Source organism: Mesocricetus auratus, unplaced genomic scaffold, assembly GCF_017639785.1.
Source record: "Mesocricetus auratus isolate SY011 unplaced genomic scaffold, BCM_Maur_2.0 Super-Scaffold_100019, whole genome shotgun sequence".
Classification (NCBI taxonomy): domain Eukaryota; kingdom Metazoa; phylum Chordata; class Mammalia; order Rodentia; family Cricetidae; genus Mesocricetus; species Mesocricetus auratus.
Genome location: NW_024429200.1, coordinates 161,630 through 177,089, shown reverse-complemented (window position 1 = coordinate 177,089; position 15,460 = coordinate 161,630). Strand labels below are relative to the sequence as shown.

The window sequence follows — 15,460 nt, the reverse complement described above, 5'->3', positions numbered from 1 at the left end:
GCACTCTGTCCAGATGTAGCAAACGTTTGCCATCATAAAAGCATTTGGAGGAGATACTCTATTACCTTCCTTTCTCCGCTCTTCTTCAATATATGTTTTTGTTTCTCCAACCAGAGCTGTTCAGGAGGTGACAGGAGAGAGAGGAATCGTCATCACGCGCTCCACGTTCCCCTCTTCTGGACGCTGGGCAGGACACTGGCTGGGAGACAACACGGCTGCCTGGGACCAGCTGGGGAAATCCATCATTGGTGTGTGGGTGTGCCCAGGGGCCTCTGCTGCCTGTGGGGGGTGAAAGTGAAGGAGGAGGAGGAGGAACAGGAGGAGGAGGAGGCAGAGAATGAGTGCCTGTCCTCTGTCCTCACCCTGCTGCATCTCTCCTTGCAGGCATGATGGAGTTCAGTCTCTTTGGCATCTCCTATGTAAGTGCTCTTGCGTGGTCCTCCTCCCTAGGAAGGTGTCAGCATCTCCCAGAAAGCACCAAGAGCTCACTGGTTCCTTGTTGTTTCAGACCGGGTCAGACATCTGTGGGTTCTTTCAAGATGCTGAGTATGAGATGTGCCTTCGCTGGATGCAGCTGGGAGCCTTTTACCCCTTCTCCAGGAACCACAACACCATTGGGACCAGGGTAGGATGTCAGCTTCCTCATCTATATTATGTCACTGGAAATGCCACCTCAGTGTCTGAGGGCAATCCTGCTGCCTGTGTTCCCTGGGAGACTGCAAAGACATTAATCTTCATCATATAAACCATAGTCCTCCATATTATTTTGGTGACTTTTTGCTTAAGGACTGTTTTTCCATTATATTTAATGAAGAATGCCTTACTACTTTTTTGGTAGAATTTTGTTGATATTTACCAGTCCATTAAGAATATTCTAGCAGTCCTATACATCCTATTCAAAATTTCAAAAGTTTGCGGTATGTTTGATGTGTGATATGCAGTTCAAATGGGCCTTTGATGACCTTCTTGAAGTCCTTAGTTGTCTCTGGTGGACTTTGAACACTTTTCTTCTGCTGCTTTAGAGACAAGACCCTGTATCCTGGGATAAAGCCTTTGTGGACATTTCCAGAAGTGTGCTAGAGACCAGATACACCCTGTTGCCATATCTCTACACCTTGATGTACAAGGCCCACGCGGAGGGCAGCACAGTGGTGCGACCTCTCCTCCACGAGTGAGTGTCCAGCTGGAATCTGCTTGACCCATGGACAATTTATCATGCAGGGTGGAAGTGGGTCCAAACAACTTGTGCTCAGTGAAGTGATAAGTCTCTTTGATATGAGCTCTCCACAGAGAGTGTCTTTGTCAATCCTCTTTCTGCAGTGCCATACATAACTCTAGTGTTGGATACAGTGTGTTTACTGAATTTATGAAGTGTAAGCTTCCAGCAGAGCCCAATTTCCTTCTTATTTGGCCCTACCAAGACTTCCTTATTTGGTATAGGGGTTTTGACCAGCACACCTTCACATAACTTTAGAGGACATTCCGGGGAGCGGTGGCAAGGACCAGCCTACTGTCACATTATAGTATGGCAGAGTGAGGAAATGTAAGACGCTTTGTGGCAGTAATGCACTTGTGAAGTTTTAAGAATACAGCATTTGGGGCATGGGGTCTATGTGATCCTTATCAGTCTAGTTAATATAAAGAAGGTAAGGGGTGTAGCTGGACGTCTGACCTGGGTCTGAACTTGAGGGCTTGTTGAGGCCTTGTCTTGAGGTTCTTGGGGTCAGATTGGCACCTTTATTTCCTTTTCAGGTTTCTGTCAGACCGGGAGACCTGGAGTATAGACAAACAATTCCTGCTGGGTCCAGCCTTCCTGGTCAGCCCTGTGCTGGAACCTGTGAGTATGGAGACCCGAGGGTTTACAGATTCCACTGTAGGCCTGGATGCCTAGGGCCATGCAGAGTCCCATGTGAGAGGGATTATGAGACATGGCTTCCTGTTTTACGTTTGTCTCCTTTGGTCCTTCTGAGCCAAATCCCATGTCTTAGGTTTTTTGTTTGTTTGTTTGGTATTTTTTTTGCCTTTAAACCTTTAATGTCTGCCTGATAATTCAAGGAATATCCTTGTCATGTATTGAAGCTTGTAATTATTTCTCTATGAGCTAAGCGAAGGTGTGCAGGGTCACATGCAGGAAGTTTAAAGATTCCTTATTTTCTGTTATTCTTAGCTAAAATTATCTGGAGAACTGTTTGTCACAATATGTGTGATTTTTTTAACGTCTTTTATCCTTTAATTATTTCTTTTAATTTTGAGGTTGTAAGCTAATTTCATAATTCCCCTCCCTCCATGTCATCCTTTGAAACCAGCTATCCCCCCCCCCATTCCTTCAATGCATGGTCTTGAAGCTAGAAGCAAACCCAATTAATTTACTTGCTCTGTGTGTAATGTGACTTTTGAGAAAATGAACAGATAACTAACACACCTTGCTTCTTTTTGAGGCTGCCTGCCTAATTTTCTTCCGTTCTGCTGTCAACATCGCCTATTCATTTGCTTAGGCAGGGGATGAATACATCTATTAGGGAGAGGTGTTTGCTTTTCTCTGAAGTCTAGTAGCCTGGGGGACTTTGTGAAGGCAGTTATTTTTGATAGGCTAATTTGTGTCCCTGGAAAAGGAGGATCAGCATCGTTGATACCATAAGCGGTGTGGAGTAATTTCGGCCAATTCTGTTAGCTTTATTATTATTTTAACTCCTCATCAATGTATATTGGTCACTGTGTCTTAGATACCAGAGTCTACTGCCCACACTTTCTTTGTATTTTATTTCAGAATGCCAGAGATGTCACTGCATATTTCCCCAAAGCCCACTGGTTTGACTATTACACGGTCAGTTTTTCTTTATATTTATAATATATAATAATAATATATAATAATAATAATGTATAATCCAGACAGTGCAGAGTGTCTGGATATGATAGATAGCAAACTTCATGCCACTTTTGGAAATCACCTTTTATGGTCATGAATGGCCACTTTACTCTCCGTGCCCTTGTTTCCTAACTTCTGACCATGATCAGTCACCCTTCAGGCAAGCATTCTGCAGTAACATACAGAGTAAATTACTGGTACCAGGCTTGCTGGGAGTCATCATTATGTGTGAATCTGTAGCTTTGTATTAATATCATTACAGTGAGGAGACACCAGTAAACTCTTGAGATTCATTTTGTTTTATCTAAGTTCTTAATTGTGGAGACCATTTCCTCTCTGCTTTTTATGAAAAGTCCACTCTTTGGGGCTGGAGACATGGTCCAACATGTAGATGTTAGCATATAGGCCTGGTGTCTGGAGTTTGAATCCCAGGTCCCACTAGGTGGCAGGAGGAAACTCCATGAGTTTTTCTCACACATGCACGCATGCATGCAACCTCTAAACAAATAGGTACAATTTGAAAGTCAGTCTCTGTAATTTGTAAACGTAAGGAGAATTCCTCTATACCACCACCCAAGATTAACAGCTATGAGACACAAATAAATATATAAAACGCACAGACATATGGTGCAGGACTTGGATGTCTGAGTTGTTCACATGTGTTTATTGATAAGATGTCAACAAGAAGCTCCCTATGATACATTTCTGTGCCAGTGAAAGCTAAGAACAGGATATTAGAGATTTGCTGTCCTCTAACAAAAGGAGAAGGAAGTGGCAGACAGACAAAAGTCAGAGCATGTTCAGTCCCGGTTGACAACTCAAGGTGATTGCTGTAAGACTGGGTGAAAGCTGTGTGAAGAACAGAAGAGTGGATTTCCTCCTCTTCTCTGTCTTGGGAGCACCTCAATTTTCCTCCACATGCTTTGTTATTGGCTAGTTCTGCCTTTAGGGTAGGGATGATCTAGTGCCTTCTTAGCAGACAACAGTCAGCTTTGCCTGAATTTCATGTTAACTACCTTATCCCTTGACAATGAGACCTGCTGGGCATGTTTGAGGTTTCTGATATAGGGCCTAGACTAGGGTTAAGTAGGGAGAAGCCCAGGACACACAATTTAAGGCAGCCCTGTACTTTAAGTGTGGCCTTACCTTTACATAGCCTTGAAAGCATAGATCACCTTAAAATTTGCTCCCTAGGCATCTGGCTAGCCTGTTCTATTGCTGACCTTACCCAGTAAAATGTTTTTTGTTGAGCACTAGGAGTAGGAATACTGAACACACAGTCTCATGAAGCTGGACATATAATCATTACCTAAGGTTTGTTTATCTTGAGTACTGACACATAAGTAAATGATTATATGCACCACATTTTAAAAGTGAAATATGAAGGCTAATAAGAAAGAGTTTCCTGCACTGGCTAATTTTACTTATGGCTTTTAAATAGAAGGTAGTTTCTGATAAAGGGAAGGTAACTGAAATCACCCGCAAAGACAAAAGTTAATCGAACAAGCTGTTCTGAGAAAAAGAAAAACGTTTAAAGTGATGTTTACTTAAAACAAACTTTAAATGGTTGGAATTACTGAGGAAAGTCTACCTTAGTTATTATTCACAAGCTACAGATACTAGACTGACTTTTTTCTTTCTTTTTTTGGGGTGTGCGTGCAGGAATTGCTAAACACTTTTGTCACCTATTTTTATACTTCATACTTCATGCTGTATTGGATGACAACCAGACACACTTATATGAATACACCTCACCTCCAAACCAACAGCGTTCAAACACCTACCAGAGGACAATCACAATGTCTCATGGTCATTGTGGGATAGGGTTATGGAGCTGCTTGTGAACAGACATCAGCAATGCTACTTTATACCCAAGAGCTTAGGGCAGCCTCGTTGCAGGAAGGAATTATCTGTCACAAGACATCAATGGAAGCGTTGTCAAGGAGAAAGAAGCCCTCTGGAGTTGAGACAGTATAGGAAGGTCTGAGGCTATGCTTCAGGTCAGACCGCACCTCACACAAGAGACCAGATGCAAGTGTTGAGAGAAGATATAGTTGGGTATATTCTGCAAGGATATATAAGCAATACATTTTACTTGGATGTTGCCTGTGAAGCAGGAGTCAGAAGTATTACTTACCTAGTAGGTGTATGGAGGATCAGTGGTTTCTTGGTGAAAGGGAAGTCTAGTATTGCCCTTGGGGGAAGATGTTTCAGGAACTAGGAAGGCATGGCAACATTGCCCAATGTCACCCTCCTCCCAAATTAGAAACAGGGTGTGCATTGAGAATGGCAGGGATCCACACAAAGACCTCATTTAGCATGTTCTTTAACTCTACCCACTAATCTCTACTCCCCATAAGGTCAGCTATTCTAATAGGGTCTTAAAGCTTTAAATACAGCAAGCTTTAACACAACAGAGGGAAAACAACGTGTGATGATGACCTGTGTTGAATGTTGGTGACCGGGCAGATTGTTTAGGATCTGCTGGGAGTTCAGAAATGTGTGTGTTCTTTTCCTCAACATCTCTTCTCCTGTCACAGGGTGCAGATATTAATTCAACAGGAGAGTGGAAGACCTTGCCAGCCCCTCTAGAACACATTAATCTTCACATCCGTGGAGGCTACATCTTGCCCTGGCAGCAACATGCCCTGAACACGGACTTAAGGTGAGCGATGGGACTAGGGCTCTGCTTTGCATACTGTGAGCTCATCCTTTTGTGATGAAGGCCATATTTACATCAAGCATGACTCTCAAGGCCAAAAGCAGCTTCCAAGCATTCATTGTTCCGCTGTATATGAATGTACATCACCCCTGTACACATCCGGGCATTTTGTCCATATCTGTTATCCAGAGTAGGCTAAACCAGCAGGTGGAATGTAGAATGTAGTAAGGAAGGATGCTGGCTGCTTCTGCCTCTCTCTCTCTCTCTCTCTCTCTCTCTCTCTCTCTCTCTCTCTCTCTCTCTTTCTGTGTGTGTGTGTGTGTGTGTGTGATCACACTCTACCCATGGACTTTCCTTGTCCTCTCAGGAAGCTGTAGACTGACAGCTACCCCTAATGGACTTGGAGAGATCGTCCCTGTTCCTCTGTAAACCCTTCCAGTTTTCAAGACACTGACTGCTTTGTGGTCAGCCTTCTGCTTTTCCAGGTTTTAATTACAACTAAATTACAGTTTTAATTCTGAAAGCCTCACGTCTTGAGAAAGCTCCATTGTGGTCCTTGGTTCCTCTTCCGCCCTTGTCTGACTGTCTATGGTGTTCACTCCTCCCTTCCCACTTCTAGATTAGCACCCCCGATGTGTCCTTCTGAAACTTTAGTTTCCCACCTTTGTCTCCACCCCACGGAGCCATTTCTTTGTTGTGATTCAAAATGGGATTCAAGAGTACAAACTCAAGTGTCCAGTATATCACACCCCCTTCATAACTTTTTGTTCCAAATTGATACTAATAAAGAGCTCCATATTGGTGCCAATATTTTGCTGAAACTATTAGCATATTTATTTACAATAGAAAAAGATTTATTAGGAGGGTGGAAACCTATCTTTGTCTTTGAACACCACTCACTGCTTTAATTATTCAAGTTGCAGACTTTTATGAAAAAGCACATAATCCAATACAGTTTGTTTGTTTGTTTGTTTGTGTTTCATTCTCTTTTCAGCTTCAGCCTATTCTGTACACCCATGTCAATTTTCCTTGCAAAAATGAAAATTTTATTTTTCCCCACCCTTGAAGTCTGAAATTCTTCATTAGTGAATCCATGTACTTTCCCAGTGTGTTTTGAAGTTGAGTCCCTGTACTTTATGCGGTGTCTTTCTTTTTTCACTTCTTAAAATTTATTCTTTGTGTCTTTTACATCATCCCTCCTGACCCCACCAGTTTCCTCCCCCACCCCAGAACAAGATAAAATAAAATTTAGTAGAAAAAAGGGTGAGAAAAATTTTAAAAAGGGAGAGGTGGAAAATCTTGTCAAGGAAGCTGTGATGTGATATAGTAAGTCATGCAGTAAATCCCTTTATCCGTACATTTTTACATTATGCAGTGTCTTAATAAGCATATAGATGAGCCATGTCCCAAACATGACAGTCTGCAAATATAACCAACACACTAACTGCATTTGGGCCTCTTCTCCCATTGCTCTTTGTAGTGGGCCAGTCTGTGAATCACAGGAGTCAAGTGCTTTACCGCCCCTATCCCTTCATCTCACCCCTCAATTTTCTACTAAATAATTTATTTATTTATTATTAGTCTATATTAATTATAAAAATTAATCACTGATATATTTCTTTCCATCTACATGTAATGCATTGATCATGTCTATCCACTGGTTGTTTTTGCTCATATTTTTTTTGCCATCCTGCAATACCTCAACCTTGGTACCCATCTCAGGCTCTAATCATCCCTCTTCAGTCTATCAAGTTTTTGCTTGGTTATTTGCAGTTTTCATGGATGATAGAAAATATGAAATTATGACATTCTGTGTCTGTTTTGTTTGCTTAACATGGTATTTCTCATGTCTTGGTTTCTGGGCATTTTTGTTCGTATTCTTGTGTTCTTTCTGTCTCTTATGTGTGTTGTTTATACTTCCTCGCAAGCCCTGCAATGTTTTACATAGTAGTATAAACTATATCCTTTAGCGTGCAGGTCCTCCAAATCACTCATCATACTCCTGGAAGTGACGCTCCACACATTCCTGTCTTTTGTCTGTGTTACTTTTCACTCCCTACGTTTGTTTGTGGGCAAGTGTGCTGAATGCATCTTATAATATTAATATTTAGGAGTTGTGTGGATTTGCATTTATATCTGTTGGCATTTTAGCAATGGTAGCTCAATCCATGAACTGTAGAGGAAATCATCTGATTTTGTTGATAGTAGAGTCTGATCAAGTATTAGAAGGTTAACCTGGAACGAATATCATAGGAAACATGAGGAACAAGCATGAAACTGCTGTTAGATGTTTTATTTTTCTCAAAAGAACATAGTAGACATTAAACTAAGTAAAACTAATCAGGCAGGCATAGTGGTGTGTAATAGAATTAGCACTTGAGAGGCAGAGGCAGTAGGGTCATGAGTTCACAACCAGCCTGGGTGAGGAAGCCAATTATGCTAGTCTGAGCTCCTTGTCTCAAAAACAATCAAAGACACTCAATATAAAGTTACCATTTTGTAGATGAGCCTTATTTTACGTGTTTCTGAGTAAAAGTTTCCTTGGCAGAGAAGGCATATCTAGGGGCAGCAGCTGATCTTGTCCTTATAGTATGGTGTCTTTAGTGACCTGCCCACGGCACCACTGTCTAATACCCATCCTGTTCTCGTAGTCTGCATTCTGCATATAAATGCATCCACAGCATTCACTGTGGCTGATGTAGTGACCACACCCGGATTTCTGTTTGGACATATGTTGCTGAGGTTTGGGACATTTCTTTCTTATGACAGTGATATTGAGAAAACGTCTCCTAGCGTTCTTGACCCTGTCCCCGAAGGGAAGAAGACATCCACGACTAATACCTTTACCCATTTGAAATTTTGTGGCAATATTTTCTAAAAATTCTTTGAGCCCTAAGGATTTGTGCCTTGTGCAAACCTTGTTCCCCACAGCCGGAAGAACCCTCTTGGTCTGATCATTGCCCTGGATGAGAACAAAGAAGCCAGAGGAGAGCTGTTCTGGGATGACGGGAAGTCAAAGGGTGAGTGTGCTAGGAGGGGGTGTGGCCACCGTAGACCTGCGTGTCTCTGTCCCTTCACCCCTGCTGCCCACTCTGCTGTGAGGGAAATATCACCAAGCATCCTAGAGCGTCCTCCCAGAGAAACCGTGTGCTTCTGGATGGACTGGTCAGAGGCCATGACAGGTGAACCACAGAAGGAGGAGGGCGAGCATCTCTCTCTTTTTCTTTGTTTCTATTTCTGAATTCTCTCCTTGACCAGTCACATCTAACAGGCTCTCTCTCACTTCATTGTTATAAGACAAATGGAAGACACATTTTCAAGACTGTTGCTGTAATTAATTCTCATTGTAGATATCTTCTTCATGGGGAAAACTGTATATGAAAAGTATACCCATGTCGGGGAGGCAGCAAACACAAGCCTTCCTGATTATGCGCGTCTTACGAGCTTTAGCACACCCTATCTCTCTCCCTCCCTCCCTGCTTCCTTCCCTCCCTCCTTCCTTCCCTCCCTCCCTCACTGCTGTTTCTACTGCACTAGGAATTCTCATGACTTTACCTTGGGAAACAGATTCCCATCGGATGACTGCCTGGGTAACACTGCTAAGGATCCTTTCACGGTTATAGTATTAAGGAGAAGACACGTATGTGGCCATTCAGACTCTGTGCACATACAGGCATTGTGAAATGGTTACCATAGCATTAATTTATGTTTCTTTTTCTGGAGGGCGGTTTTGAGACAAGGTTTCTCTGTATTGCTTTAGAGCCTGTCCTAGAACTCACAAGAGATCTGCCTGCCTCTTCCTCCCAAGTGCTGGGATAATTTATGTTTCTATTACCACTAATAGCAGCATTGGCTTTCTAGAACTTCATAGTATTTGAGCAGATTTTCCCCATTCACTCTTCTTTCAGATCCTAAATTCTCCTGTTCCTTCCTCTGTTTATGTGAGTGCAGCTGTGTAGCCCCTGTACAAACAGAGAGCACACACTGCTTCTCTTTTGCCGTCTTATCTACTTCTCCTAGAGGAACAGGATCCGGATTCATCTCTGCTCTAACAATGCAGGGCTTCCTTCTTCTTTAATGCTAAAGAATACTCCATTGCACACATGCACTCTAATTCTTTTGTTCATTCGTCTACTGATAGGTATGTGTGTTGTTTCCCCATCTGAGCCATTGTGAAAAAAAAAACAGCAACTACTTAGGAGGAAATATAGGGAAAAGCTTCTTTGTTATTGGGCACGGTATAGTGATTTTAAGTATGACACCAAAAAAAACCCCACAAAAGGTAACAAAAGCATAAAGTAAGTTTGCATAGGCATTATGGAGAACAGTATAGACACTCCTTCACATGTTGAAAATAGAGATACCATCTAACACAGAAGTCCCATGTCTGGCGTGTGCCACAGAGATGCTGACCCTCTCCTATTCACTGTGGCGTTGTCTGTACTAGTGAAGGCCCAGAAGTAGCCAAATCGACCTGATAGATGAATGAATAAACAAGCTTAGATACTCAGATCTACCGACGTGTTCTTCAGTCATGAAAAGAAAGAGGAGCCACTTTTTAGGAGAGGAAGGTGAAGCTCATCTTCTGTGGTCACCAGGCCAGCCTGACATCTCTTTCTTCTTTCAGACACTGTGGCCATGAAGAGTTACCTTTTCATTGAATTTACTGTCACCAAAGTGAGTGCATATTTTTATTAATATTGTGTGGGATTTTGTCTGAAGATGACCGTATGTGTTCTGCTATATGCATGTAACAGTATTTATTTAAATAGCATTTATGTGAGTGAATTCATTGCTGTTTATGACTTAATTCATACAAATTGCATCAGCAGTATTTATTGAAAAGAGTCAACAGTAAAAAGAAAATTAGCTAGTGCTGTAAAAGACAATTCTATAAAATATTGCTTGGTTTCCTCACACTCTCTATGGGCATTGTAAAAATAAATTTTTATTCCCATTATTATGTACCAGCAAAGAAAATTGAGTGACCTTTAGAGCAGGTCAAGTGTGGAGTCTAGGATGGAGTGTTTGAGGGTCTAAGGAATCTACGTGTTCATTATTTGTTCATAATTATGCTTGATGTGTTTCAGAACCAATTGAATGTGACAATTTCAAGTCCAGGCTACAAGGATCCCAATAACTTAGAATTCCAGGAAATTAAAATCTTTGGGACCGAGGAAATTTACGATGTTAGAGTGAAACAGAATGGTGTCCTCAGTCAGATGTCTCCTCAAATCACTTACAACTCAACCCTGAAGGTAAGAATTTATAAACTTCCATGGTAATCTTGATGTCACTTCTTGCTAAGATTACAGGGATTGTTGAAGGACCAGAGCACATCTGAAGCCTGATGGTGATGTCAGAGTATGGAGGAGGAAGGTAAAAATGTAGAGATAGTTTGAGGCACCATGACTCCAGTTTTCCCATCCTTATTTTCTTCACTCTCAGTGTTTGGTTTCCTCTAACTGGATGTGGGGACAAGATCCGAGGGACGGGATCTGAAAGCTGATGGCCTGTGCTTGAAGGTGCAAGATAGAGACAGAGATCCTATGAATAAAAAGTTTAAATTGCTTTTATTTAATTAATTTTTAATGTTTCTTTCCCTTTGTTAAGCTCTATTGAGAATAATATATGTTCTCTAACATACATGCTTGCAAGAAATATTTTATGAAAAAGTTGATGCTGTGATTAACTAACTTAGCTGGTGATTGAAAAGTGGTATTCTGGCAGATAGAATGAGATCCAGCCTTTCTGTATGACTTCTATGTGAGGAACCTTTTCCTAGTCAACTGAGATTTCTACTCAAGGTGTATTTATATGTGACATATAAAGAAGATACATATATTACGAAGTTACAAATGATGAATTATGTGGTTGGTTGTGTCTGTGGCCAAGTTTAAGGCATCTGAAGGGTGCATGTGTGAAAACAGGCCTTGTTCATGATAGAAAATAAAATGCTTAGAACATCACCAAAAGAACTCATTACTGTTTCAATCAGAGTGGTGAGAGATACAGTTCACACACATAAGAAGGCACAGAAATATTAAGCAGCTGTCTAAGCCAACATCTGTAGAATATTTGCTTTGGTTCTATTTGATGAAATGCAGTAGATACAAGCTTTTTGGGTTTGTGGAGATGGAGAAATGGCTCAGCATTTAATATCACTGGCTGTTCTTCCAGAAGTTCCAGGTTTGATTCCCAGTGCACACATGATGGTTCACCAACATCTGTAACTCCAGTTGCAGGGGATCCAATGCAACTTCTGGCCTCTGTGGGCACTACACATGTGTAACACAGAGACATGCATGCAAGCAAAAATACCCATACATATAAAATAAGGTTGGGATTATCAGATTTATGTGACAAGAAGTCTGAGATGGCTAACAGATTGGTTTATTTTTCTGCAATTCAAAGTTCAAAGTTGAAAACTTGCTGGAATTGTTTCAGAGTTTGAACTTTGTCAGAACAAAGGTCTGTCTTATCTAATGACTGGAAGTGGCTAAGTGGATTTAGTCACAATGCTCTTATTCTAGGAGAGATGAAAAAGGAAAACAAAATGGTCCAAGAAAAGGGAGTTGTAAAAAGAGGAAGGCAGAGATGAAGCTGAAGAGGCCAGGCCCTTCTAGCAAGAAAGAAACCCTGGCCCAGCAAGTGAACCCCAATTTACTTTTCCGGCCATGAATATGCTACAGTCATAACTTCAGTTATTAATTGATGGGATGTATTATATGAACCTGAATTATTAAGACAGGAGGGTACATTTCATGCTAGTAAGATAGCTGGTAGTGATTCAGAAAGGGCCTCGCTTTCCTAGACAGTGTTTATCTTGATGATGCTTTCTAAGCTGAGCTATCAGAACAGGGCAGGCAAAGGACTCAGAAGTCTGACATAATCAGTCCTTAGCTCCATGACTGGCTTAGGATATGGAAAATGGACTTTTATGTAACGACATTTCCTATTCACCAATCTTATCCTCAGCTGATAAGTCTGAGATCAAAAGAATTGATGCGGGCCAGGCAGTGGTGGCACATACCATTAATGCTAGCACTTGGGAGGCAGGTCTCTGTGAGTTTGAGGACAGTCTGGTCTACAGAAAGAGTTCAAGGACAGCCAGGGCTACAAGGAGAAAAAATTTCTCAAAATGAAAAGAATTGAAGTAATCTGTGTAAGATTATGGAGAAGAGCGGAGCCATGTTACTCACATTGTCCTATTGTCTAGGCATTCCACACCACAGAGGTCATGACACGGCGAGGTGGTGAATGACAAAAATAACTTAATTTGGGAATAAAAGGAGAAAGCCTTTCTGATGAATAGGGGCAGGTGGTCCAGGGAAGTAATGAAAAAAAAAGGGTGATCATAGCAGGTTTTATCTATTTCTTTCTACAGTATAATATGTAAGGTTTTGATAGAACACTGGTATTTTCATTTTGCCACTATCTCTTACTCTATATATATTTGTACCCTTGAAAACTGTAATGTGCTCATTAATCCTGAAAAGTAGGTCATAAAGATAGACTAAGATATTGGCAGCGGGGTGGTGGTGGCACATGCGTTTAATCCCAGCACTCAGGAGGCAGAGGCAGGCAGATCTCTGTGAGTTTGAGGCCAGCCTGGTCTACAGAGCAAGTTAGTTCCAGGATAACAATACAGAGAAACCTTGTCTTGAAAAACCAAAAAAAAAAAAAAAAGTTGAGTCCTGGCAAGACCCAAAGGTCTGAGGATGACTTTGCATCCCTTCAGGTTGCCACCATCACAGATATCCATCTCGTGCTGGGAGAAGCATACACAGTCCAGTGGAGCAACATGAGGGCCCAGGAGAAGATAGACTGCTATCCAGACGAGCATGGAGCTTCCAAGGCCAACTGCACAGCCCGTGGCTGCATCTGGGAGGTGAGCTTGCTGACGATGTTCATATAAACCGGAACCCTTGAAATACAGCCTACAATGGCCTTAGCACAGTCATCTATCCCAAGATTTATTAAAATTCACAGAAAGGAACGCCTCCAGATGAGCCCTATTTTGATTGAGGTGTGTAAAGTGGAAGAATGGGATGTTTGCTGTGTTATTTGGAGTCCTGGAAGTTAAATCCATGCTTACTTTCTTATAGGCATGAGTGGATGAAACGATAACTTTCTCCATATAAATTGGCTTTTCTAATCTTCTTGACAACTCCAGATCCTTGCTGATGCAGGATATTGACTTCTTAACAGGAATCTGACACTCCTGGGGTCCCTTATTGCTACTTTGCCAGTGACCTGTACTCAGTCAGCAATGTTCAGTATCATGAGAACGAGGCCACAGCCGACATCTCCTTGAAGGATTCTCCGTACAGCAATGCCTTCCCCTCTATGCCCGTGAATCAACTAGAACTGCGAGTGATCTACCACAAGAATGAGATGCTGCAGTTTAAGGTAAACACGGTGTGCGCCATCAGGAGTGCAAGAGCCTTTCCGGTTTCATCCCTCTTTGTGACCTTGTGTTACAACATTCCAAAAGGTAGTTTTATTTATTTATTTACTTATTTATTGTAAAAAAAATAGTGCAGAACATCACTCTAATGAAGAGAACTACTAGATTACTGGAAGAACAGTCAAACAGCTCTTCATTTCAAATGTGAGAGGTCACTGTGTCTAAAGAAAATGTTTAGGAGAACAACACATGGAGGTGGGCAGAGCAGGCTACTTGGAGGGCTGTGCACTTGTGGATGAGTCGATCTGTAGGTAAGATGGGAGATGCGCAACAGGGATATGTTTGAAACATAGAGACCATCTTGGTCATTCAAACCAAAACAAGAGGGCCATGCCTTTAGAATGACTCCCATGTTCATAGCATGCAGATGTGTGCATATGCTTGGTAATGATAATGGAAGTCAGAAAACCGATAGGATATGTGATTGACAATATATGAGGGGGAGTATGATTTTGAATAAAATAAATGGAGACATCTTTGAAATACTCATGAGAGTGATTTCTTCTCCTTCCCTGCTTTAATTAAAGAAAGAGACTAGGGATGGGCTAGCCCATCCTCTCGTTTGTTTCATTATTAAACTGTTAGCTGCTCCAAAACAGGGTTTTGCGTTCCACCATGGTGGTGTTGGAATCTCACACATAGGCTGGTCTATACTGGGTACTCAAGTGCTGTTGGAAGAGAGCAAGGCAGTGATCACGGCAGAGTGGCTTTGTCTAGAGTACTCGTAGAATCTGAGCTCAATGCGGACTTGAGTTCTCCATCTTCTGATAAGGTGATGATGTGTGTGTGTCCTCACCAGAATGAAGTTGGCTGGGTGTGTAGCTTCAACTCACACTCACCAACCATTTAGCCCTTTCCATCATACTGATGCCTTTCTGAGCCCAGCTTAGCTCTCTGGGTCTTTGTGCTTGTTGTTTCTTTACCAGTTTTGTGCTTGGTTTATTGCTGCTTAGCTTTTAAGACTCAGCCTGTATTTCATGTATGAAACCACCTCACCCTTCCTTCCATGTGCTAGCAAAGCCTTCTGCAGAGTTTATAACAGCTCACATCCCTCAGGAGTGCTGAACTCTTCTCTCCTATTTCCCATGAGTTCCTAAGCTTTTCATGACATTAACTTTGGTGCATTCAATTCCATCTCAACTATTTACTACTCTATCAGCAGGAGACTGTGGAACCCTAATTATTCATCTTCATTTCATTTTCAGAGGGGATATTTTTAATCAGAGAAACTCAGTTTTTTCCACCCAGTATGAAAAGTTTCAGGTCTCCTTACACAGACAAAACAACATATCATATGTTTATAAATACCATATCAATTTCTGAATGAATTTTCAGTGTTAACAGTAATGTTGAAATGGATGAAGGAATGTTCTAGAGCCCACAATACTGACATGTCCAAGATCAAGCTACTTAATAGAAACTTTTTCTTTGATGTGTTGGTTAATTCCTGTATTGTTAGGTA

The 15,460-nt window shown here is 41.5% G+C and overlaps 1 protein-coding gene across 1 annotated transcript in view; it reads left to right on the top strand.

The window, feature by feature from the left end:
* Mgam (maltase-glucoamylase) overlaps positions 1-15,460 on the top strand; it is a 109,533-nt gene that overhangs the window by 49,071 nt on the left and 45,002 nt on the right. The window contains exons 37-48 of the mRNA XM_040728546.1: positions 115-248; positions 385-419; positions 509-625; positions 1,023-1,171; positions 1,753-1,837; positions 2,768-2,824; positions 5,407-5,531; positions 8,460-8,548; positions 10,156-10,205; positions 10,619-10,786; positions 13,270-13,419; positions 13,740-13,940. Coding sequence (XP_040584480.1) covers positions 115-248; positions 385-419; positions 509-625; positions 1,023-1,171; positions 1,753-1,837; positions 2,768-2,824; positions 5,407-5,531; positions 8,460-8,548; positions 10,156-10,205; positions 10,619-10,786; positions 13,270-13,419; positions 13,740-13,940 — 1,360 coding nt within the window. The remainder of the gene's footprint in view (positions 1-114; positions 249-384; positions 420-508; positions 626-1,022; positions 1,172-1,752; positions 1,838-2,767; positions 2,825-5,406; positions 5,532-8,459; positions 8,549-10,155; positions 10,206-10,618; positions 10,787-13,269; positions 13,420-13,739; positions 13,941-15,460) is intronic.